At 39.7% G+C, this 26,674-nt stretch overlaps 1 protein-coding gene across 2 annotated transcripts in view; it reads left to right on the plus strand.

Annotated features, from left to right (window-relative positions):
• The window catches only part of PCSK1 (proprotein convertase subtilisin/kexin type 1), a 48,435-nt gene that overhangs the window by 10,064 nt on the left and 11,697 nt on the right, over positions 1-26,674 (plus strand). For both annotated transcript variants that reach the window (XM_011989426.1, XM_011989425.1), the window contains 6 exons: positions 1,323-1,469; positions 2,795-2,871; positions 8,609-8,697; positions 11,881-12,053; positions 13,435-13,647; positions 16,101-16,201. In XM_011989426.1, the coding sequence (XP_011844816.1) occupies positions 1,323-1,469; positions 2,795-2,871; positions 8,609-8,697; positions 11,881-12,053; positions 13,435-13,647; positions 16,101-16,201 (800 nt within the window). The remainder of the gene's footprint in view (positions 1-1,322; positions 1,470-2,794; positions 2,872-8,608; positions 8,698-11,880; positions 12,054-13,434; positions 13,648-16,100; positions 16,202-26,674) is intronic.

Genomic DNA, 26,674 nt, shown 5'->3' on the forward strand with positions numbered 1-26,674 from the left:
TTGGTCAGGCTGGTCTCGAACTCCTGACCTCGGGTGATCCACCCGCCTCGGCCTCCCATAGTGCTGGTATTACAGGCATGAGCCACCGCACCCGGCCTCTTGCCACTATCTTAAGTATTTGCTCATTGCAGCAGAAGAGACTTATCAGTTAACACTTGTTGTGCATTTCCTGTGTGACGAACACTATTCTAAAATGTTTGATATGAATTAATTCATTTTGTTCTCATGATTATCTGTGTTGTAGAAATAGTACTTATGCTCATTTAACAGATGGAAAAACAGAGATATTGGAAAGTAGAATAATTTGCCAAAATCCATGGCTGCTAGTGGTGGGACCATAATTCATGACTCTAGAGTCTATACTCTTAACAACTACAGTCTAAAATTGCTCCTACAACTGACATAAAGGCCTTCTTCTCTGACTTTGGCCAACAGTCTGTTGGCCAAACAGTTCCAGCCTCCTGTGATTCAGCTTCATACCAGCCTGATAAATACTTGTCACCCCACTCCCCCAACCTCTTTATGGGGAGGAGGGCACAACAGCAAGAGGGCAGTTCCTTCACACTTTTGATTGTGGTTATTTATAGATTTCTTATTGACCCTTTCACCAGGTACCTGGCATTCTTTTACTGTCTCTCTCTCTCACAGGCTTAGAAATGTGCTTGTATCTGTGTTCTCTTGCTACCCAACTTATCTCCTGTACAGTCCCACACACTGACTATCAGAAAATGTATTTGAAAAGGAAAACCCTGAATCTCCTCTCACAGATACTTACCCCCTGAATCACTCATACTTAAAAATAGGCAATTACATTGCAATTCCTGAGGCAATCAAGTCTCCTGAGCATTCCAGGTTCTGCTTTTTCTTTTAGATGAAAAATTCTAAAACATTCATGAACGGCTATGCACTAGGCAATATAATGAGAGCTCAATGTGGCAATGGAGAATCAGGATTTGGGGGGAGATGAGAACATCGACTATCAAATAGACCTTCCGTAGATGAAAGGGTTGAGCATGTTATTATAAATGAAAGACATTTAGGGATAAAATTCTTCAAAGCCACGTAGTTCAAAGAGAAGGAGCACAGGTGATTCATCTTTTCAAGTGATGTCCATTTGGGACAATTGGGAGAAGAGCAGCACTCTGGGGATTCATTTGGCCCTACTCTCAACTTTGTTTTTTCATTTCACCGAATTGGCTTCTTCTAAAGAGTAGAGTGACCCAAGGAAAAAGAAAGATGGGTCTCCAGGTTGGAACTTAAGTGCTCATTTTGTAGCAAGCTAATTATGACTTTACAAATGCTTCTTTGTTTTTCTTTACCAGCAAGATACCAGGATGACGGCAGCCCTGCCCAAGCTGGACCTTCATGTGATACCTGTTTGGCAAAAAGGCATTACAGGCAAAGGAGTTGTTATCACCGTACTGGATGATGGTTTGGAGTGGAATCACACGGACATTTATGCCAACTATGTAAGTGTGTGCCTTCTCATGACTGACTTAGGGAGCTGTCTGTGCAGACGCACAGTTAGGGCTTTCCTTCTTTTCAAGGGGATGCTACTGTGGTGTCAGTCCCTGGGATTATGGGCCAAGGTTTTGTCCCTTCTCCTACTTCCCACTAGCTTATATGAATTTATTTTGTACCAGTAGGCACTGAAATAATTCAGTGGGATCAAAAATTGCACAAAAGTATATGTGTTGGGAGAAGGCGGGGCAGTGCCTATACCAATTAAGTTACCAAAATCCAATGACTTTGAGTTGCTCAGTGTTTGGGGGCATTAAAGTAATCAAATTAAGCCCCTTGCCTGAGATCATTTCCACAGTTTCCCTCCTCACCTCTTTTATGAGTCTATATCCCTGACATTGTAAAATTATATAAATGTGATTTCTTCCATGCAAATCCAAAGTGAATAATACACAATGCACCTATGCCAAGCTGAGAAAGGAAAAGTTTTCTAGAAATGGGAAAATAAATAAAAAAACAATTTGTTTCATTGTTTACGAAGTTTATAATATAATATGAACACCATCATATATCTTAGGTCTTTAGATCAGGAGGCTGGTGTTTCATCTTTAAGATTATCCCTTGTTTTTCTCTCATCCTTTCCACCTATCAAACATTCCCCGGCTATAATGCCAAGCTAACGAGCTAAGGAAAAGAGAAGGACAAATAGTAGCACAGAGTAGAAATTAGGAATGATTGAAATATATGGAAAGCATTGAAAAGTAACAGTAATGGTATGTGGAAGGCGTTTAAGTGTAGCTGTGGGGTTGGAAAAAGGAGTGGAACCTGGAAGCTTGTCTTGAATTTCAAACACCCTCTCTCGAATTAAATTATGTTTATTTAGTGTGCCTGGGAGGCTGAAGGAGAACACCATGGACCTGAGTCCCATCTCCAGCCACCTCTTTGCACCTATATTCATAAGAGAGATGAGTGTCAAAGTATCACTAACTAGCTTTATGGCCTTAGGGAAGTCATTTAACTTCTCTGGGCCTCAATTTTCTCATCTGAAAACTGAGGTGACTGAACTAAGTAAACTAATTCCTTCCAGCTCCAATATCCTATGAGTGTCTGTGAACCATAGGCTTGGTAACATTCACTGAGAATTGAATGCTGGTTGTGTTCATCATGTCTGCCTGGTTTGTGGGTATAAGAAATATTCAGTGACTCGGCCAGAAACGCTAAAATGAAGGCTTTTGAGCTATCAGCCAGGATGGGAAGGTATAGGGTACCTTCGGAAGTGATGCTTTTTTTTTTTTTTATGATGTCACAGTGTTGTTTTTTGTTGTTTCTTTAGGATCCAGAGGCTAGCTATGATTTTAATGATAATGACCATGATCCATTTCCCCGATATGATCCCACAAATGAGAACAAGTGAGTAAATGTGCAATTGGGTGAAATAAAGTACTTTACAATGCTTTTATCTTGTTTGAGAAAATTATACCATACATTTCATCCACATTTCAGCGCTCAGAAAATGTTAATGCACAACATCCATACGACAATATTTTGTTGCTTTTAAAACAGAAACCAAAGTTTCTATTTTTATATTCCCTTTAGTTTATAGAACCATATTTTCATTAAACTTCTTACATTATGAAATTCTCCTCTCAAATGTTACTGAATTGTTGTAGCTTTAGAAAGAATGTTTGAGACATAAACAGTACACACTTTAAGCCCATCCCTCCCATCAATTCCTCTATGAATCTTTTACTCTTAGCAACATGCTTTATGTTAGTCATGAAAATAAATATATGTAAAGAAATGGATATGAACAATGCCCACAACTTCCGACGGTGGCTACAGTCACCCTCACCAGTTCTCTCAGAAGAGTATGGCCAGACTCCAGACAAGAGAAATGCCTCTGAGTTCTGACCCCTGAATCCAACACAGTCTCCAGGGCATTGAGCCAGCGGGAAGTCTCCTCCAGAGTTCCTGCTGCTATAAGGCCATAGGAAAGAGAAGAGACAGCACCCGACTCCCAGATTAACTCTCTCTCCCTTGAAGCCACACTGTGGTGAGAGAGGCCAAGAGCCACAGAGGCCAAGAGCACGATCTTCTGAAGTGAGAGGTGAAAGAAAGACCCAGAGGCAAGAGAATTTCAACTTCTCTCCTAGTCCCAAAGAAACTTCACCCTCTAGGCATGTGGACCCTCAAAGTGTCCATGCCCATGGGAGAAACCATCTTTGTTCATACCAATGTTCTCACAGACATTAAGGAGACATTCAAACTTTCCTCTTCATTTTCTCTACACAGAAGAGACTTGCACCAAAATGATCAAAGCCAAGGTCAAAATTAGGGTTTGCTACTACAAGTGAGGATGGAAAAAGCCAAGCATCTAATAGCTCTTGGTATATGTCACATGAATGCTTCTCTCTTCTCTCTGGATGGCTCTGTCTCTTGGACTGTTACCCAACTTGAGTCAGACAAGTCTGTCTCTGTCTCTCTCTCTGCCTCTCTCTCACTCCCTCCCTTCCTCCCTCCCTTATTCTCCCTTAGAACTCCAAAGCGGCTGGTGCAGTAATATGGATCTAAAGTTATTTCTTTCTTTGGATAGTCCTCCCTCCAGAAAGCCAACAAACCCCAGGATGGGAGGCTGGGGCACATGGACTTGGCCTCAACTTCTGGGTGTTTATTTCTTCCTTGGGGAGAATGGGAAGCTTGTGGATAGTTCAGGGATACGACTTCTTTCAGTACCATTTATTTCTTTGAGGTTGAGTAAAGGGGTTAACTGCAAATACCCCTTAGAGGTGAAAACATTCCGGTAAAAATACAATAGGAACCTCTGGCAGGGGTACCTTTGGAGGAAAGTGAGAGTGTCTCGAGAGCTTACAGCAGACCCTCAGACAAACTTTTCACTGTATGTCTGAAGCAGGATAATGCAGGACCAGTAGGGATTTCTACTGTTTTGGGGCACAGCCTTGTAATGTAGTTATGGCTTTGCCAATTCCCAGAGGAGAGGGTGACCTGGGGAAATCACTACTTCTCTCTGTCTCTACTCCATTTTCTTCCCCTAAAATGGGTGACGACGTACCTTCTCCCTATGTTTCTTAAATGAACTTCCTGAGGAAATGGGTAATAAGTACTTGGAAGAAAGTACTTGGGAAATCTGTTCCCAGACACTTGAGTGCAGCTGAGGTGACTTAGATGGAGGCACTGGCTCCTTCCTAGGCAGTATACGGTCCTTCCAGGCAGAGCCTGAGTCTGGCCTCAGGATCCAGTGTGGGTGATAACTTGTGTGATGGCTGCATAGTGGGTGAATTCTTGATGAACTGATATTCTCTGGAGTTTCTCCAGTCAGGAGATGGAACACTCAGACCTTCCTCAAAACAAAGGGGATCTCACAGCACAGCATTTATAATAGTTGTTTTATATATATGAATGTAATAATTATAATAAAATAAAATTTCCCTGACTCAGGGAGCTGCAAAGGCCCCAGGGAAGAAGCTCATATAATGCTATTTGTTTTGTGCCTGAAAGCTCTGAGCTTCCAGATCATAGCCTGCTGTGAACCTTCCACATAGCGTTGAGAAAGCATGGCATAGCCCAACAGTTAAGAGCAGACTTGGGAGCCAAATTTAGGTCAAATTTTAGATCTGCCACTTAGTAGTTGGGTGATCTTGAGCAAATTATTTAACTTCTTTGTGCTTAAGTTTTATCATCTTTTGAAAAAGAATCTACTTCCTTGAGTTAGAGGTATTAACTGATTTTATATATATATGTGTAGAGAGAGAGAGTGAGGTATTAAGTGAGTTTATACATAATAAGTATTACATAATATGTATAATACTTCATTGAGTTAGAGGTTTTAAGTGAGTTTATATGTATATATATTAAATGATATATATGTATATATATTAAATGATATATATGTATATATATTAAATGATATATATATATAAACTCACTTAAAACCTCTAACTCAATGAGGTAGATTATTTATCTCTATATCTGTCTATCTAGCATTTAAACAAATTGATTTGTTTAAAAATTATTCCACAAGATAGTTTAAATACTACCCTTATTCTGGTTAAAATATTCTTGTCACACATGCTATTTAAGCCATATATGTGTATGTGTGTGTGTATATCTATCTATCTGTCTGTCTGTCTATCTATCTATCTATCTATCTATCTATCTATCTATGGCTTAAATAACATGTGCGACAAGGATATTTGGCTTGGGCATACATACATATATGGTTTGGACACTGGTACATAAAAAAGTTAAATAAGTGTTTGCTGTGGTGATGATAATGATGATAATGATCACAGCTATTCATTTAGTAACTGAAGTAGACCTCCTTTCAGTGAGAAATCAACATGACAAGAATAATATCATCTGATGGGAGCAGCAGAGACAAGTCAATTTTCTGAGCCAATTCAGAATCTGCTATTTGGAAATGACATAATGAGCAATTCTCTCTCAGGATCCTCTTGACTATCTACCAAAAAGGTGGCATCCTTATCATTTATCAGAAGGTATAATAAAAAGTAGAGTTGCCTCCTAGCATGTTGTCAGACATAAATCCCTTAGGTTTGGAAAATGGATGGCCCCATTTTGTCTTGGCCTTTACAGCAATTGGAGAGGTATTATATCCCAATTCCAAGAGTATTATCTCTTCAAACTATCTGTATTGCTGTTGTTCTTTATTACCATGTAAATGAGATTAATAGAAGCTGCATTTGAATGCTACTCTGAAAGTCAAAAGAGGAATCACTAAATAATAAAAACTTAACAGTGCAGGTAATGCTTACTATTAAGCTGGCATAAATCTGTATTCAGTATTTCAACACCAATTACAGACTGTTTTTCTAGTTAAATAACAAGTGTGACAAGGATATTTTAACCAAAATAAGGGTGGTATTTAAACTATCTCGTGGAATAATTTTTAAACAAATCATTTTGTTTAAATGCCAGTTACTACCATTGTTCTAAGATAATGGAGAGTTCTTTTACTGCAGCACCTCACTTAGAAAAGAAAGAGAGCTGCAGCCTATAAAGAATGACATAGGAACACTTCTCTTTCTCTCAATGTTTGGAGGTGGAATGTGAGGATAAGAGGAGGAAAACATGTCAACACATATTTGTACCATGATCCTCCTGCAGCTTTCACTAGAGAATAGTCCTCCATCTACAAGGAGAGATAAATAATAGGTGCTGTCACACTGCATCATTTTTTAGGACAAAGGCACAATCCTGGGGATGTCTGTCAGCAGGTTGATTCTGTTGGCTCAGGCTGAAGACTTGCGCTGGATTCTTTTGCTGACCTGAGCCCTGTCTCCCATCCTGTATACATGGAAATATATAAGAAGGCAGTGGTAACTTCTGGAAGTACATTTCTCGGGGATGACAACTGAATTACTCCTTCTACTAAGACAAAGAGCGTTAATCCATCCACAAAGCATAAGGTGCCTTCTGTGTGTTCAGATGTGCACACTTTTCTCAGAGAATGGGTGTGGTCAGGACGGCTTCAGTTGCAAATGAAAGAATCCTAACTCAAACATTAAGTAACAAAGGGATTTAAAAAATATTCACCCAAGTGATGTTCTAGTTTCTGATGTTGCAAGATCCAAGAGCTCAAACAATATGTTCTCAGGACATCAAGAACTCTGTTTCCATCTCTAGTGCTGCTCGCCTCCGCTTGGCGTCACTTTCAATAGAATCCTGCCTGGCAGAGCAAGACCCATATGACTCACATGGAACTTAAAGCTCATGATTCCCAAGAAAGAGTAGGGTTTCTTCCCTATAATCTGCATCAGTCCTTGAAAGCTGTCTGAGAGGAGGGGCCCCAAGATTGAAAAAAAATCACAAAAAGTCAGGAGGGTAAGTTTCCCAAAAAGGAAAATTCTAGCATACATAAAAGAAGCAGGTGTTTGCTGCATCGGGGAAGATCTTGAATTAAAGATAATTATATTGTCCTGACTTAGAATTCCTAGCCAGGATTAACATGAAGGAGCAGGAATTTTATTTTGTGGAAGAAGACCAGAAAATCATCTTTGTTACTTTAGGAAAAAGAGAAGTCAAACAACTCTTCTTGAGGGCCCAGTCAATTTAGGAATTTTATATTCCATGCTATGCTGAATTAATAGATGGCTAGTATAGTAGAACTGAAATGAAACTGGTCAAAATTATTGCTCAGAGCTAACCCTTCCTCTCTTTCACTCTATGTTGATATATCTGGTAGACTCCTCCAAGCCACCAACAGCCTTCACACTGTTACAGGTTGTTTCCACAACAGAACAAAATCATGAAATAAATGAATTCACATTAATGTGCTTTTGGCTTACTGACCCTCCTGAGTCAGGACGGTGGTGGGAAAAGACAATTATCATCCTCAGAATTTCAGAACTGATGCTTTAATGGTGGAATTTGGTGTTTTGAAGATGCATTTTTCTTCCAAATACTCTGAAATCATAAATTACTCTCTTTGCTTAACTGCAAAACCAATCATGTTCAGGCTTCTGGCCCCAGTTAGGATTTCAGGAGCATCTTGGCTTTCCAATTAGCTGAGAATGTCTTGCAAGTATCTCAAGCTCCTCTTGGTACCAGATAATCTTCAGATATTTTAGTGTGCATATATTTAGAGGAGAGGAGAAGGGCTTAATAGGGACTTGTTCTATCATATCCTACTAAGGCTGATCAGGGATAATCTAATCCAAGTCAGTCACTAGGGAGAGAAGTGAGGAGCCACTTTGCTACCAAAAAGTACAAAGCAGAAGTCATTTCTTTGAAATTGTTTCTGAATGTCAGCGTTCCTATAATTGTATCAATAGTTAACACTTACTGGGTTCTTACTATCTGCCATCCATTGTTCTAAGTGCTTTACATATAATTTGTCATGTGACCAAGTCTTTGAGGACAAGTAACTTACCCAAGGTCCCACCCTTAGTGAATGGCAGAAGCCAGAATTTGAAACCACATACTTTGGTTCTAGTACTTGTGCCCTTCATTTGAACATAAGTTTTATCTCATAGTGATCTAAAACAAAAACAAAAGCAGTAACAGGTTGACAAAAAGTTAATATATCTATGCCCCATTAATTCATTCATATGCAAAACAAATGTTTGTTCTTCTGTATGTTTTATAATTCTTATTTTTCAATCCTCAGACATGGGACCAGATGTGCAGGAGAAATTGCCATGCAAGCAAATAATCACAAATGCGGGGTTGGAGTTGCATACAATTCCAAAGTTGGAGGTAAAACAGAGGATTGTCCCTATAGTTTGGCACTTTAATGTGAAGCTTATGTCACCCATTGTGAATGAGGGAGGGGAGCTTTTCTTTTTAACAACTGGAGGAAGAAATTAGCCCCATGCAAAAGTTGCTACAGGACCTGAATATGATTTGCAAGCAAGTCAATAGATATGGATTCCTAGAAAATGGATAGTTGAATATAGCCTATACATCTTTGCAGGAAAAAAAATGTGGAAATGCTGAATAGCATTTGAACCAAATCTAATTTTCTCTATGTTCTGATTTAGAATGGTTTGTTATTGAGTGCTTGCTGAAGAAACAGAAGGAGGAGGTAAATTTAGGCAAAGACTTTTCCTGCCTCTCAATTCTGTAGAAGTTCTTCACTTTATAGAAAAGAACAGCTTCAAAGTTTTAAAAAATACATACTTATTATATTAAGTAGTCAAATTTTATCTTTTATAGCAAGGATGTAGAATCTCTAATTGTTTTCATCAGTGTCCTTATGGGGAAACACATGGTAAATTGCATTAGGGCAACTGTGGACATTTTAATAAAGAAACTATTTACAAGAATTAGAGAAAACCAACAAGGGGCTAAGAAGTGGTAGGCAGATGTTACCACCTTTAGCCTTAAGAAGCAAAGGGAAGGAGAAGCCTGTAGAAAATAGAGAGGAAAAGCTGTGGTCACAGGAGAGAGCCACTGGATAGGCCTTGAGTACAACAACAGAGCTACTTGTAGGCAAAGGGGATTCAGGCAAAGGGGAGCTACTTCTAGGCAAAGGGGACCCAGGGGTATAGGCACCTCATTCTCCTCTTGATTCCCACCCTCTTGCTGGTGTCTTCAGTTGGCTGAACCCATTAGAAAGAGAGAGCCCATTGATGCAGTCCATGTTCTAATGGAGAAGAGTGGAAAGTGAATCTGCAGGGGCCAACAGAAAAGATAAAAATTGTCTCTCCTCTTTATGCTATCCCTACCTCAGGCTTTCGGGTTATGTTATAAGCTTCAAGTTTAGTTTGGTTTTCAAAAACTATAATCACAAAAAGAATCTATTGTAGAACATGTCAATTACAATAAAACCCCATAAACTCTACATGAGTATACCTTGCATTTGGTTGTGCATTCCTTTTTAGAAATCAAATAAATATACATCCTGACATGTAATGCATCTTTCATGAATACAGGGCACTCTTAGAATTTTAAGTGTCATTCCTCATTCCTTTGATACTAACATCTTCAAAGTGTTCTGTTAATTTTTTTAAAAAGTGAAGGGAGAAGCACAAATTATGTAATCAGCTAGTAAAAGAATTCACTCTTTAAGTCATAACGAACTAAACAGCTATTGTTTGTGAAAGAATCATCTGATCCCTTCATTTTGTAGAGAAAGAATCAGAAGCAAGCTTCTCAAGGTAATGAAAGCTAGTTTGTGGCAGTGTAGAACTGAAACACAAGATTCCAAGCCTACTGATGTTTTCCATTACTCCATCCTTTGATGGTCTGGCCCCAAATGCATTTTTTACCAATAATCTTCACTTATTAGGCACCTATTGTATGTCAGTGAATTACTCTACAACATACTATAGACAGTGCATCCTGGTGGTTAACAGATTTAGGGGCTAGATTTGTAGGGTTCAAATTTTGGCTCCCCAATTTCAAGCTGTGTGGCCTTGAGCAAGTCACTATCCCTCCTGGGCCTGAATCTCTCCATTTATAAAGTGAGGAGAATTACAGCACTCACCTCAAATGGTGGTTGCAAGGTTTAGATGAGTTTATACATGTAAAGCCTGTGGTTTGGTGGCTGCACATAATGAATGCACATGAGCTGTTTTTATCATCCCTATTTTATAGTTGAAGAAACTGAGGTACAGAGGGTTAAGTGGCTTGCCCAAGAGTCCTCAGCTAGTAAGAAGCAGAGCTGGGATATTTTTCCTACATGCTTTTTCTTAGCTCACTGCAACCTCTGCTTCCCGGGTTCAAGCATTTCTTGTGCCTTAGCTTCCTGAGTAGCTGGGATTATAGGTGTACACCACCATGCCTGGTTAATTTTTGTATTTTTAGTAAAGATGGGGTTTCTCCATGTTCACCAGGCTGGTCTTGAACTCCTGGTCCCAAGTGATCCACGCACCTCGGCCTCCCAAAGTGTTGGGATTATAGGCATGAGCCACTGTACCTGGCCCTAAATGCATTTTTAAGCAATTTCTTTTTCGCAAATACAACTTTCACTGATCATATCAATTACTTATCATTTTACCTTTGCTCCATAGTAAATAAGTGTGAAAATCTAAGGCTGTGCACTTTATTGCATTATGAGCCTGAAGCCAGAAATAACCAGGTAGCTGCCTGTAATCTGTCCAGATTGCTTTTGCCTTCCTGGCTCTTGAATTCATAAGTCTGATGACTGGTGACAGCTTGTTGGAAAGCACGAAGAGCTACCGCACCTACGTTGTCCTGATGAAAAATGATTCCCCCTTGGGAGTGAAATCCATGGCAATGATTTCATCCTTGAGATCATTTAGAAGAAAAGGAAGCATGTTCCTTGAAAATGTTTCTTAGCAAACACATGAAAGGATGGCCTCTGGGTTATTTTTAATCAGGGCTTAGAAACAAAAGTGCTTCTTTCCCTATTTGTTAGTTTCCTGTTGTGGCTAGGTCTTTTGAAGCTACATGTTTCCTGTCCAGAGTCCTTGTGTGGCACAGACTGGGCCACAGCCATTTGTGGGACAGCCATGAGCAGGTGCATCACGGGAGGGCTGCTTGGAGGGTCTTTCTGAAAGCTGGCCTGTCATCTAGTTGGGGTGGGAGGGAGGGCAAACATTTTGTAATTGGCAACAATCACTGCCATTTCCTCTCATCCAAGGATGCTGCTCCACTTCAGACTCAATGCCCAGAGGTATCGCTGGGAACAGAGCCTTGAGTGGGACTCCCCCCTCCCCACCCCCAAAATCACAGCTGCCTAAACAGTGCATAGTATTATCTCCAAAGTGTGACAAAAAAGCTTACGGGGGCAGCGACATGTTCCTTCCTTCTGTGGTGTCAGTAGCTGGGTTACAGAAATTGGGGACATCTAGTAGTTACCTGGTTCTTGACTCTTAAAGTCCTTTAAAAATACAAATAGTAAGAGTATTGGGCTTTTGTCCATGTACATACTGACATCAACCTTTGTGCGTGTTTGTTTATTTTGTTTCTCAGGCATAAGAATGCTGGATGGCATTGTGACGGATGCTATTGAGGCCAGTTCAATTGGATTCAATCCTGGACACGTGGATATTTATAGTGCAAGCTGGGGCCCTAATGATGATGGGAAAACTGTGGAGGGGCCTGGCCGGCTAGCGCAGAAGGCTTTTGAATATGGTGTCAAACAGGTAAGACACTTAACATAGACCCACATGAAATGAAACCTGACCATCTGGATATGGGGAGAAGGAAAGAACACTTAGGTTACGTGGAAAAACATTGTTGTAGATATCTTAACAAATTCTTTTACAATTTTAAATGCAGTTAGAGAGCCAAATCATTCTTCAGAGGGATGAGAGTTAAGGCTTAAGAAAGTTTTCCCTATTTGTGGCCAGGCACGGTCACTCACGCCTATAATCCCAGCAGTTTGGGAGGCGAAGGGAGGCAGATCACTTGAGGTCAGGCATTTGAGACCAGCCTGGCCAACATGGAGAAACCCCACCTCTACTAAAAACACAAAGATTAGCCAGGTGTAACTAGGTTGCACTCTTCTGCAACCTAGTTTAGACAGTAAAACCATGGTCTCAACTTAGATGCTTATAATGCCAGCTACTCGGGAGGCTGAGACACAAGAATTGCTTGAACCCCAGAAGGCGGAGGTTGCAGTGAGCTGAGATTGCACCACTGCACTCCAGCCTGGGTGACAGAGTGAGACCCTTCCTCAAAAATAAAAATAAATAAGTAAAATGAGTTTTCCCTATTTGGGTCTGAGGTTGAATGGAAATGTATTACTTTTAGCATATTTATTTTAAAAGTACTTCTGGACATTTCTTTCTCCTTACTCATTTTCCTACTGCTTTTGGGTTTTTACACTAGTAAAAAAAAATACCGAGACTTCTTCCAAGTGCTCTGGAAATGCTTTTCAAATATAGAAGCGTGCTGCCTTCTGCTCTGCACGTGCCTGTTGAATACCCGTGCCTTGGTTGGGTTGCTCTGGCACTTGGGTTTACTGTATTCTTGCACAGATTCTAAAGCCTTGTGCTCCACAAGATGAAACAAAAGTAGAAACTCTGGAGAGCACAAATTGAAAAATCATAGAAAGGGCGGCTTTGACGAGTTCCATTCAATTGAAGAGTCCCTTTTAATGCAGCTGCAAGGCAGATCTGAATAATTCCTAATTTTGTCATTCTATCAGTCAGCCAGAAGATTGAAGCAGAAAGAAAGACAGGAAGTTCAAAGATTCAAGTGCAGTGACACAAACCAAGAGAAGGGTGGAAAAATATGAGCAAGTGCAAAACGCTAGATTATGAATCTGCGTAAGAATGAAAAGCGTGTGCTCAGCCCTACCCCAGGAGGGCCCAGAGACTGGCAGGGCCAGGTTCCAGTGGCTTATAATATACAGCCTTGTGAGATTTCCAACATTGAAGCCAAAAGATCTGGAATTGAAAATAGATCCCAAAAGGCTGCCTCTGAGAATTTCACACACGTAGTTGTTGGGGGTTTTATTGGGATATAACAGTGACCCCAATAGATGATAACAGATGATATGCATTCTGGCTTTTCCTTTAGGGGAGACAGGGGAAGGGGTCCATCTTCGTCTGGGCTTCGGGAAACGGGGGGCGTCAGGGAGATAATTGTGACTGTGATGGCTACACAGACAGCATCTACACCATCTCCATCAGCAGTGCCTCCCAGCAAGGCCTATCCCCCTGGTACGCTGAGAAGTGCTCCTCCACACTGGCCACCTCTTACAGCAGCGGGGATTACACCGACCAGAGAATCGTATGTTGCTTTTGTCTAATTCTCTCTGCTTAGGTAGGAGAGCGTGGCATGCACGCAAAATGATTCCCCTAACTGACCTTTGGTACGATTGATTTGCTTAAGCTTGATGTCTCAGTTGGGGAGACTCACACTTACTCGCTTGAAAGGCTGGCATCCATCAGAAAGTTTTCTCTCCAGGGATAATGACACTTCTGCCAAGATGATCTTCCCCTCTGTCATTTTTAAACCCAGCCTTGAGAAGCCACCAAACCTGTCATTACACAGCCGAGACTCCAAATGTCTTTTCTGCTTGTCTGATGCCTCCCTGGAAACAGTCTTAAAGGAGATTTCACCATTGTAGGGGCCTTATCACCCTTGTACTTGCTGATCCTTTAACAGCAGGGATATAGTCTGACTTGGCCTGTAGCAGATGATAAAAATACAGAGTCTACACCACCTATGTCTCCTAAGAATGGATGACCCGCAGGAAAATAGCAGTTTCAGTGTCCCCTGAGGTGAACTGCTCAGCATCTTGGTAAGCAGCTCAGGGAGGTTGTATGCTCAGAGAGCTCCTCCAGCCCACGCTTGCCTGTGCCTTTGCTTCCATGAGTCAGATGGCCAAGGGCAATTATTGGATTTCCCTTCAAGGGCATGATGATGGAGGGGCATTTAGGGGCTTTGAGAACAAAGGGAGGCACTTTTAATTTAAAAATGTGAAGCCCCCAATTTAACTCCTGACACAGAAAGCACCGACTAGCTAAAGCATATAGATCCTATCTCAATGAAATAGCAGGTCATGATCTAATTAGAGGGTGGGTGAACCCTATAATAATGACCTTGGAATGCATGCAAGATTCCTATTAATGGCATCTCAACAAAATTGTCAGCATGAATATCTTCTTCATACAGGATCACTTCTGCAACCTAGTTTAGACAGTAAAGCTGTGTTCTCAACTTAGAAGTGTGGGCCTGCTTCTCATGCACATCTCTTCAGCTACTCAAGTAATAGACAGTGACATTCCACCCAGGGGTTTTTATGGCAGGCATATCTTACAGGTTTTGAAAGGGGCATATCAGACATCTGCCCCACTTGTCTTCAGAGTCCCTGGTTGTTGTCATTTCCCCGGGTGTCCAGAGCTCCCTTTAGAAAACGGCCTGTTAGGCATTTCAGAATCACCATTTCGTAGACTGTTCCTTATCTGGAGTACCCTGCACTGAAGCAGAAGAAAGATTTTCTATCTTTGTAAAACTCCCTCCGTAAGAAAGCCAGCCTTAGGAGAGACAGCTGGTGGATTCTATTTGAGACAGCCTCAGTAACATAACCTTTTTCTTACGCAAACCTTTTCCTCAGCATAGTCATCTCTGGGGGCTTGCTTGCGTCAACAGGTAAAAAGGGCAACCTTGCTTCCGCAGCCCTCTGAGGAGCGGAGCCATCATAACTTGAGAAATTCAGCAACTCCAAGCAGGAAGCCAATGGAGGTGATAATAGAACAAATTATTTTTTTACACCTCCCTCCCACACATCGAAATATCGAGCTAGAACTTCAGTGCTGGAGCCTGGGTGGGTGTCTTGTTAGTAATCCCTTGGCCCAACCAGCAGCGCCGTGGTCCTTATGGCAGACAGGAAGTCTTTTTAGTCTCTTCCGTTCATCTCAGCAATCTCTTCATTACCCTAAAGTTAGCTGGGGTAATTCCTTACTTGCAAGAAAATTATGTAAAACTATTTTCACAGAGAACATCTCGGTTAAGTCTCAGCCTGTGAGTCAGAAAATATAAATCACATTTTACAAATGGGGAGCCAAATGACTTGCCCGAGGACAAATCTATTAAGTAGCAGTTAGAGAATTTGAACCCAGAACTAAGTCCAGCACACTTCTCATTTTAAAGACCCACCATTTTCCTCAAAGTGCAAATGTGGACACCAATTCACAGGTATCAAATCTAGTTCAACAGTGAGTGCAAACTACATACTAAACATTTTTTGTGCAAGTAGTTCAAATGGCTAAGACCAGGATGGCTTCATATCCTTGTGCTGAAGAGGCAGCCAAACGTCAATCTGAAGGCAAAAGGGAATTTTGTATGAGACAGAATTTCTAAATATGCCAGACCAAACACAATGGACCTGATGATTAATGGGCCAGCATGATTCACAGTGATTTTTGAAACTTTGTTTTTTATAGACAGCATTTCGTTTGGGAATCTCAGAAAAGAAAATATTCATAGTGGGAGTACTTCATCCCCAGAAAAGGCATCTTGCTGCCAGAATTATAGAGGAGTTGCATATAGAGGAGAGTGAACTGAAATATCAGCAGATGGCAAACATCCGCCTGTGGTATAGAGGAGAAAGTAGGCAATCGAATCAGCTGAGTTTCCTGGTCATAGCAGATGCAGTCTTTGGTACAGTTAACCCCCAAGACAGGCTCACACTCCTCACGTGTTCTCCCTGTCTTTCTCTCCTTCCTGACGTCATCCAGACGAGCGCTGACCTGCACAATGACTGCACGGAGACGCACACGGGCACCTCTGCCTCTGCACCTCTGGCTGCTGGCATCTTCGCTTTGGCCCTGGAAGCAAAGTAAGGCCTGGAAAGCTTCTAATCACCTTTACAAATGCTGATTCTCCTTTTTAATAACACTTTTTTTTTTTTTTCCTGAATACATGATTACAAAAGAAATTTTGGAATACTGCAAATAAAGACAAGCTCTTTCCTGCCACTTTGAGGTCACTAACCATAATTAACATCTCCATGTAGATTTAACACACACACATCTTACAAAATTGGGATCTTAATATAGACATTATCTTGTAATCTGTTTTTAAAACCCATTCTACAATATAGTAAATGTACTTTCTCCTGTCCAAGTCAATATTCTTTGACCTTTAAAACTTATGCTGTCCCTCAAATCTTCTTCCCACTCAGCTACAATGCCTTTTGTTTATTCTCTTCCAGCAGGATTTTGTTTAAATAGTTTCCAGTGGGCAGTATTACGAACAAGTTTAAAAAACTCCTTTCTTTGAATATATAAGCCTAGTCCTGGAGCTGATATAACCACATCAGGAGACATGAGATTTAAAGGCAGGATTTTTATGTTTTCATAGTGTTCCATTGTATAAATGTAAATTTTGTTAAAGTCATCTAATGATGCTTAAACACCATTGTCAGTAAATATTAGTTGTCATCTCTGATAATTTCCTCAGGATAAACACTCAGAATTGGAATTTCTGGGTCAAAGGGCAAGCATGTTTTAATGATTTTGATACATATTGACAAGATGCTGCCTTGAAAGACTGTACCATTTTATATTCTCTCCAGGAATATATGTGTGAAAGTGCCAGTTTCCAAAACCCTTGTTAAAACTACTTTTATTATCTTTTCAAACATTTCCTATTTTGATAGGTGAAAACAGTATCTCATTTTAATATGCTTGTATTTAATTACTAATGAAGCTCAATATTTCACACCCTTCAGCTCTTTGTCTTCTGGGGTTGCTTCTTTATGGCCTTAGTTTTGTTTTATGGCCTTCGTTCACAAAAGTTAGATGCTTTATAAGTTTGACATTTACCTTTTAATTTGTTTCTGTGTAATTTTCAATGAAATGTAGTTAATATATATGTAGTTATGTTTGTCAGTCTGTTTCTTCAAGGCTTCTTCCTTTGCTTTTATGTTCAGAAAAAGTTTCACAACCCCAAATTAGATAAACATTTATTTATATATCTTTTATTATGCTTTCTTTACCATATTTAAATTCTAAATCCCTCTGGAATTTATTTTAGTGTATGATGTTAAAAAAAGATCTAACTTTTTTTTTCTCATAATTACCCAATAGTCCGACACTTAACACAAAGGAAAAAAATTGAACTGTCTCACACTGCACATCACAGCTTTTTATGTGTCCTCATTCCTGCTTTCTGATGCGTGGTGACAGTGAATCTTGAAATGTCAAGTCAGGTGCTATGGTTGCATATTAGAAGAAGTGATTAAACTTGTAAATTACTATTATCCTTCCTAATAAGGAGATTATCCTAGAATAAATTACATATTCTCTAGAGAGAGAACAAAGCAGTGTCCTTAAGTCATGTTCAGTAGACTCAGTTCGTAATAACAGAAGGGAGGAACATCTTGGTCTTTGCCACGACTGGCAAGGCCCTGAGGTTGTTGAGTCTTTGTCCAGGAGAGTCCGTTTATCCCTCGGATCCCTGGGGCTTCCTATGGAGATGGGGTATATTCCTAGGTATTTCGGCCATGAGATGGCCACAGTGGCTAAGCAAGAGAAGTCTAGCAAGGCTCTTACCAAGAGTCCACCTACCTGGAGGGGCTGGCAAGATGTTTGGTAAGGGAAGAAGTACATTCAGGTGCTCAATTAGAAATAGATATTGGGCTTTCCAGGAAAGCTATGTTCAGAATCTAAGTTCACTTATAATAGGAAGTAGATGGACAAAAGCCAAAAATCTATTAATACAAGCTGAGACTGGAATCAGCAGATCCAAATTAACTTCGAGAAATAATTGTCCAAGCAGTGAAAATTGCAAGGAATACCTGGCTTCGAGTTCTAGCTCTACCACTAGCTATGTGGCCTTAGGCAAGTTAATTTACTTGTAGGGTTCAGTCTTTCCATCTATAAAATGAAAGGGTCAAACCAGACCATTTTTTACAAACTTCTAATCTTCCTAAGATTCTCAGAATTGAGACGGAAAATGTCAGCCTGTATAGGTAATCCAATGTGAATTGTTGGGGTATGATGAGGGGTCTGGACTGGAAGAAAATAGGTTCCTGTGGATTATAGGATCCTGTGCAACAGACTTATTATATTTAAGATTTCAAAATATAGACTACAATCCCTGGGAGCTGTTAAAAGAAAGCAATCTTAAAATTTTACGTCTAGAGCCTTTTTTCTCTATCCAACACCTGTCAGATGTATGTAAATATAACTAGCCATGCCTGGCCCATCCTTGTATAGTGACCAATATAGTAGAAATATCCATCTGCTGAACAGATGTAATGTCAATAATGTCAATTTAATACAAGAGCTGAAGTTATAAAAGTGCAATCCTTGGTTTCTAAAATCTCCAGTCTTCTTTTTCTGTATAGTAGAAAATGATCCTATACAGAAAATAATCCTTCCCTTTCTTTTTCTTTTGGAGACAGAGTCTCACTCCATCACCCAGGCTGGAGTAAAGTGGCGTGATCTCGACTCACTGCAACCTCCACCTCTCAGTTTCAAGAAATTCTCATGCCTCAGCCTCCCAAGTAGCTGGGTTTACAGGCATGTGCCACCACGCCTGGCTAATTTGATCCTTCTTTTTTCTATATAGGAGAAAATGATCTAGGAATGATATAGCCTCATTAATCTCAGTCTCTGATGGACAGTCTCTAAAGCAGGGGTTTCATTTCTGTGAAACACTCAGATGGGTTCCAAGGGGTCCATGAATCTCTTTGCAACTAAATGCAGAATTGCTTATAAATGTGTATATGCCATATTTCTGGGGAATGGCTTATAGGTTTCACCAGATCCTCAGTGTTCATGATTTAAGAGATATTAAGAGTCTATGATCTCCCAGGTGCATATCATAAGAATTTAATTCCCTTCATTTTGATTCAATTCATCAGTAAGATAGATATGACTGATCTATCTTAACATTTATATCCTTACTGCCAAGGTACATAGAGATTATTAAGATTTCTGTTCTCAATTGAACATTTTTTTGAACTCTATTCAATTGTCTATACCGAAGCTGAATGCCAGAATTTCTAGACATGTGACCCAGCTTTATCCCAAGGCACTCAAGAATGAGAAAATCATTTAATCATGTGCCATCCCATAGGAACAACTATGGAGACTGAAAAGCCCTTGCCTAAACTTATAAAAAATAATGGCATCCAATATTAATTAGGTTCTTACTATAGACCAGACACAGCTGGCCTCTTTGTATACAGTATTAATCATAACCCTGACAACATTCTTATGACATAAAAATTACTAATTTCACCTATAAATGGAAAAAAATAAGGTTTAGAGAGCTTGAGATATATGTTTAAATAGTTTCCAGTGGGCAGTATTACGAACAAGTTTAAAAAACTCCTTTCTTTGAATATATAAGCCTAGTCCTGGAGCTGATATAACCACATCAGGAGACATGAGATTTAAAGGCAGGATTTTTATGTTTTCATAGTGTTCCATTGTATAAATGTAAATTTTGTTAAAGTCATCTAATGATGCTTAAACACCATTGTCAGTAAATATTAGTTGTCATCTCTGATAATTTCCTCAGGATAAACACTCAGAATTGGAATTTCTGGGTCAAAGGGCAAGCATGTTTTAATGATTTTGATACATATTGACAAGATGCTGCCTTGAAAGACTGTACCATTTTATATTCTCTCCAGGAATATATGTGTGAAAGTGCCAGTTTCCAAAACCCTTGTTAAAACTACTTTTATTATCTTTTAAAACATTTCCTATTTTGATAGGTGAAAACAGTATCTCATTTTAATATGCTTGTATTTAATTACTAATGAAGCTCAATATTTCACACCCTTCAGCTCTTTGTCTTCTGGGGTTGCTTCTTTATGGCCTTAGTTTTGTTTTATGGCCTTCGTTCACAAAAGTTAGATGCTTTATAAGTTTGACATTTACCTTTTAATTTGTTTCTGTGTAATTTTCAATGAAATGTAGTTAATATATATGTAGTTATGTTTGTCAGTCTGTTTCTTCAAGGCTTCTTCCTTTGCTTTTATGTTCAGAAAAAGTTTCACAACCCCAAATTAGATAAACATTTATTTATATATCTTTTATTATGCTTTCTTTACCATATTTAAATTCTAAATCCCTCTGGAATTTATTTTAGTGTATGATGTTAAAAAAAGATCTAACTTTTTTTTTCTCATAATTACCCAATAGTCCGACACTTAACACAAAGGAAAAAAATTGAACTGTCTCACACTGCACATCACAGCTTTTTATGTGTCCTCATTCCTGCTTTCTGATGCGTGGTGACAGTGAATCTTGAAATGTCAAGTCAGGTGCTATGGTTGCATATTAGAAGAAGTGATTAAACTTGTAAATTACTATTATCCTTCCTAATAAGGAGATTATCCTAGAATAAATTACATATTCTCTAGAGAGAGAACAAAGCAGTGTCCTTAAGTCATGTTCAGTAGACTCAGTTCGTAATAACAGAAGGGAGGAACATCTTGGTCTTTGCCACGACTGGCAAGGCCCTGAGGTTGTTGAGTCTTTGTCCAGGAGAGTCCGTTTATCCCTCGGATCCCTGGGGCTTCCTATGGAGATGGGGTATATTCCTAGGTATTTCGGCCATGAGATGGCCACAGTGGCTAAGCAAGAGAAGTCTAGCAAGGCTCTTACCAAGAGTCCACCTACCTGGAGGGGCTGGCAAGATGTTTGGTAAGGGAAGAAGTACATTCAGGTGCTCAATTAGAAATAGATATTGGGCTTTCCAGGAAAGCTATGTTCAGAATCTAAGTTCACTTATAATAGGAAGTAGATGGACAAAAGCCAAAAATCTATTAATACAAGCTGAGACTGGAATCAGCAGATCCAAATTAACTTCGAGAAATAATTGTCCAAGCAGTGAAAATTGCAAGGAATACCTGGCTTCGAGTTCTAGCTCTACCACTAGCTATGTGGCCTTAGGCAAGTTAATTTACTTGTAGGGTTCAGTCTTTCCATCTATAAAATGAAAGGGTCAAACCAGACCATTTTTTACAAACTTCTAATCTTCCTAAGATTCTCAGAATTGAGACGGAAAATGTCAGCCTGTATAGGTAATCCAATGTGAATTGTTGGGGTATGATGAGGGGTCTGGACTGGAAGAAAATAGGTTCCTGTGGATTATAGGATCCTGTGCAACAGACTTATTATATTTAAGATTTCAAAATATAGACTACAATCCCTGGGAGCTGTTAAAAGAAAGCAATCTTAAAATTTTACGTCTAGAGCCTTTTTTCTCTATCCAACACCTGTCAGATGTATGTAAATATAACTAGCCATGCCTGGCCCATCCTTGTATAGTGACCAATACAGTAGAAATATCCATCTGCTGAACAGATGTAATGTCAATAATGTCAATTTAATACAAGAGCTGAAGTTATAAAAGTGCAATCCTTGGTTTCTAAAATCTCCAGTCTTCTTTTTCTGTATAGTAGAAAATGATCCTATACAGAAAATAATCCTTCCCTTTCTTTTTCTTTTGGAGACAGAGTCTCACTCCATCACCCAGGCTGGAGTAAAGTGGCGTGATCTCGACTCACTGCAACCTCCACCTCTCAGTTTCAAGAAATTCTCATGCCTCAGCCTCCCAAGTAGCTGGGTTTACAGGCATGTGCCACCACGCCTGGCTAATTTGATCCTTCTTTTTTCTATATAGGAGAAAATGATCTAGGAATGATATAGCCTCATTAATCTCAGTCTCTGATGGACAGTCTCTAAAGCAGGGGTTTCATTTCTGTGAAACACTCAGATGGGTTCCAAGAGGTCCATGAATCTCTTTGCAACTAAATGCAGAATTGCTTATAAATGTGTATATGCCATATTTCTGGGGAATGGCTTATAGGTTTCACCAGGTCCTCAGTGTTCATGATTTAAGAGATATTAAGAGTCTATGATCTCCCAGGTGCATATCATAAGAATTTAATTCCCTTCATTTTGATTCAATTCATCAGTAAGATAGATATGACTGATCTATCTTAACATTTATATCCTTACTGCCAAGGTACATAGAGATTATTAAGATTTCTGTTCTCAATTGAACATTTTTTTGAACGCTATTCAATTGTCTATACCGAAGCTGAATGCCAGAATTTCTAGACATGTGACCCAGCTTTATCCCAAGGCACTCAAGAATGAGAAAATCATTTAATCATGTGCCATCCCATAGGAACAACTATGGAGACTGAAAAGCCCTTGCCTAAACTTATCAAAAATAATGGCATCCAATATTAATTAGGTTCTTACTATAGACCAGACACAGCTGGCCTCTTTGTATACAGTATTAATCATAACCCTGACAACATTCTTATGACATAAAAATTACTAATTTCACCTATAAATGGAAAAAAATAAGGTTTAGAGAGCTTGAGATATATAACCAAGATCCCACAAAGAAATTCAAACTCAAATCTCTCTGATTGCAAAGCCTGTGCTATCAGCAACCACACCTTGTAGCCTCCCACAGCCCTTGGAGGGAGAGGCAATGTTGAATGGCAGCCTAGCATCCCCTCAAATAAAGGAGGGTTCAGAAGATTGAGGCTGATAAATGAACAAGCATTTATGAGTTTCTCATAAGTTTTCTGTCACAAGCAGACTACTCAATATGCTGTGTTCAATGTTATATAGCCAGAGTGCTGGGGAATGGGAGGAGAAAAGGAAAGGAGAAGGAATGGTTGCTGGCTGAAATATGCACAAAGAAATACTTTCCTTCCCAAAGCAATGTTTCTCAAGCACCAGCACACAGAATCACTGCCTGAGGAGTTTATTCAACATGCAGGTTCCCAGGTCCTTTTGCTGGCAACTATTCAGACTTTGTATCTGCCTAGAAGTTTCTGGTATGCAACCTAGGAATTCCTTTTTTAACAAATCTCCCAGGCACTTTTTAATGCTAGTAATACCTTAACCAAGGTTTGAGAAACAAATGCTATAAAGAGTTACTTTTACCACTATGTTTTCCTACAACCTCATCCACCTGTGTTTGTGTAGAAACCCATTAGGGTAGTTAGTAGGTGTATCTTGGAGATAAATATACTAAGAAAGAAAGGAATTATTTGTGTAAATGTTTGTGGCACTATTATTATTATGTAGTGAGTGTACCTAAGAAAGCTGATAGAAAATAGCCTCAGTCTCTTGAGGAGAGATCAAAAGAACCAGAATAATTTTTAATAGGTGAGGAAAATTCTGAAGTGAACCATTGAATCCCTTCACACCTTTGGAAATGTTAAATGAACAAATGAGCCAAACTTCTGGTTTTATTAAAGCCTGGAGAAAGAGAAATGGACTTTCAATGCTACGTGAAGACTTTTCACTCTGGAATTTTGTCTCCAAATTACATTATCTACATCTCTTCTAATGAGAAGGAATGCTTAATTCGGTGTTTAATTCCATACCCTTATTTTCTGTAAACATATCTTTGATTAGCAACTCAATGCAGTGTTTAAAAATTTAATTATTGTGGATGTCATTGAGCACAAATTAACAAGGGAAGGCTGTCAGGAATGAGTTGCACTGTTGTTAGCAGCTCCTTTCCATTCATGAAATACAAGCACACGAATGAAGAATAACTTTGTTAGAAAAATAGGTTTTTCTAATTGCATGACAATGAAGCTCCTTAATATTTTGCAAAGACTAGATAAAGGAAAATTTTAAAACAATAAAACCTGCAACTACATATAAAATAAATGCTAAGCTACAGAAATCTAGGACGTGTGTTCTATATGTGATAATCATGATCATTAGCACCTTGTCTTAAGCCTCCTCAATATGCTTCCTCCTTCCTGCCTCCACACACGCACCTGCACACACTGATGATCCAAATGGAAAAGTGGTGTGCTGTCCATTGACTGCCTCGATAAGAGGTTTTACCTAAAACTCCTTTTAAAAGACTGGAAGGAAGCAAGCATTTCAATAAAATGCCCTATTCTATTTACAAGTGTACCAGATGATTATAAGGCAAGCATTCTGGGACTCACTGAGGATCCTTAAAACTGGTGTCCTTCCAAGGCCTCTGTCAGTCACTCTCTGGGGTAAAGTGGTATGTTTGTCGAGAGCTCAGCTCAGGTGAGCTGAGCTGTCAGGTATGAAGTAGCCTATTAATGCAACAAGCCAAAAATGAAAGCATTGAGCCTTTAGTCACTTACTGCTATGATATAAGCAAGAGTCTGAAACCGGAGAAAACACTGACTCGCCCTGTTCCTGGCATACTGGTTGAGTGGCTCAGCACGGACATGAGGGTCATCTCACTGTTGAGGGAGTCCTGAACAAAAGGCTCTGGCAATTTTATGGACTCTGAGATGTGAGCCAGAGAGGAACCAAGAGAGTACGAGAGTGGAGAAGCACCAGGCACTGAGTCCGAGTGAAGAAAGTGTCTGGATGTTTCCCCTCCTCTCTCCATGAGGAGGCCTGACCGAGGGACCTAGAAAGACTCTCACCAGCTAGGAATATCAATATGGAAAGAACATGAGGGGCCAGGGGGCCTGCGGCCTTCATGGGAACTCCTCTCAGAGGCTGTGAGCCACCAGCTGTGCACTGTGTCTACGTGGGGAGGGCAGCTTCCCCGTGTGTGGTGCCAGGTAAAACCTTTGAAATCACCTATGGTCAGGCCTGAAAAATCACACACAATTTTTAACTAGCAGCCAGACTCTTCGGTGTTTAGGAATGTCCACTGCCTCTTTCTTGTCACAGGGGATTACTGAGCCAGTACATGATGGGCTTTGGGGAGAAGGCAGCAAAGTGAGCCAGACTTCCCTGATGATTGTTCTCCAACCAAATGCTGAGACAGGAACCTTGAGGAGTAAAAACTGGGGCATCTACTTATTACATAATGCTTGATTGGCTTCAGGGAACAATACAGGTCTCAAAGTCAAGGAAAAGTTTCAGAATCTGACTGATGACTGGGAGCAATATGTTTTAAAATTATATTTGGGGCTAGTTGGCACTTAGGCATGTTCGGTCTCTGAACCAACCATATCTTCTTAGTATATACCCTGTGCCCAGCATTCTTCTGGGTGTTACACATCAGAGAACAAGATAGATAAAGATCTCACCACTTCTCATGGTTAAATTAGAACCAGGGAGACAGACATTAATAAAACACAATACAAATGAGTTTCCCACATGTTAGAAGCCTATAACTGCAATGGAAGGAGAACATGCACATATAGCAGAATAAGAGAGCTTGGGAGCATGTAGGAGAGTGGAAATTTTAAATACGTTGATCAAGGAAGGCCTCCTTATAGTATAATAGATCCAACAATCCCTTATATCTCTGATTTATCTTTAGGGTGTTCTAAATTAATCTTACTAAGACTTATGATTTTACTATTTCCTTGCTCAAAAATTCTCCCTGATTCCCATTGCCCAAAGGATAAAGTATAAGCTCCCTTTCTGGCATGCAAGGTTCTCATCGCTCTGGCTCAGTACTCCTCACTGCCTCTCCCCTGCCCCAGCAAACCAGGCTGTCATCTGGCCACACCTGTACTGTCCCATTTTGGTGCCTTTGCTCTAGTGGCCTTCTTCTCTATCTCCACTTCTCAACACCCTACCCGCTGTCAAAGTCCACCTCAAATATTTCTCCCCCATATAGTTTTCCTAGATCTTTCTATTCCATGGAAATTCTTTCTACTGTATACTCCCGCAAGGCATTAAGCCATGGATATAGCACTCACCAGATAGAATTATAAAAAGACTTAATTATTTTTACTGGATTGTAAACTTCTTAAAGACAAGAACCACATCCTTGAATATCCCCACAGTATTAGCACAGTGCCGTGCAAGAGTGAGCGCAAATAGCTAAGAGTCTCTTGACACTTTTGATAAGAAAAAGGCAATACATGTTTACAGCAGGTAGCCAGTCTCTGTCTTTAACATCTCACTCTTCCTAAGAAGGAAGTCAAGGCCTCATCTGTGGGTTCATAATGTTGAAAGTGCTAAGGCTTTTAATGGACAGAATGAGGCTGGAGGGCATAAAGAAAGTGTTACCATTATAAAATGTTTGCTCAGTTAAATGGAAATAATTAGAAATTAAGGACAAAGTTTTATACTTCTATATTGCTGAGGACCGAATTTTACTCATAGTAAAAGCTTATATGCTATGGAGAGAAGTCATAACTTACATGTTACAGGGAGAAGTTTTCAGCACTGTATTTTGTATTCTGAATGAAAAGATATATGAACAGTAATAGACCCTAGAATAATATAACTACAATAGCAAAATGCACTTCATAATCCCTGAATGGAGATGCTTATTGTTAGCACTTGCTTTTGCAAGGAAACTTCATTTTTCTCTGAAAGACACTTTGGGTCACTTCCCCTCCAGCCCA

The sequence above is a fragment of the Mandrillus leucophaeus genome, unplaced genomic scaffold, assembly GCF_000951045.1.
Source record: "Mandrillus leucophaeus isolate KB7577 unplaced genomic scaffold, Mleu.le_1.0 Scaffold353, whole genome shotgun sequence".
Lineage (NCBI taxonomy): Eukaryota > Metazoa > Chordata > Mammalia > Primates > Cercopithecidae > Mandrillus > Mandrillus leucophaeus.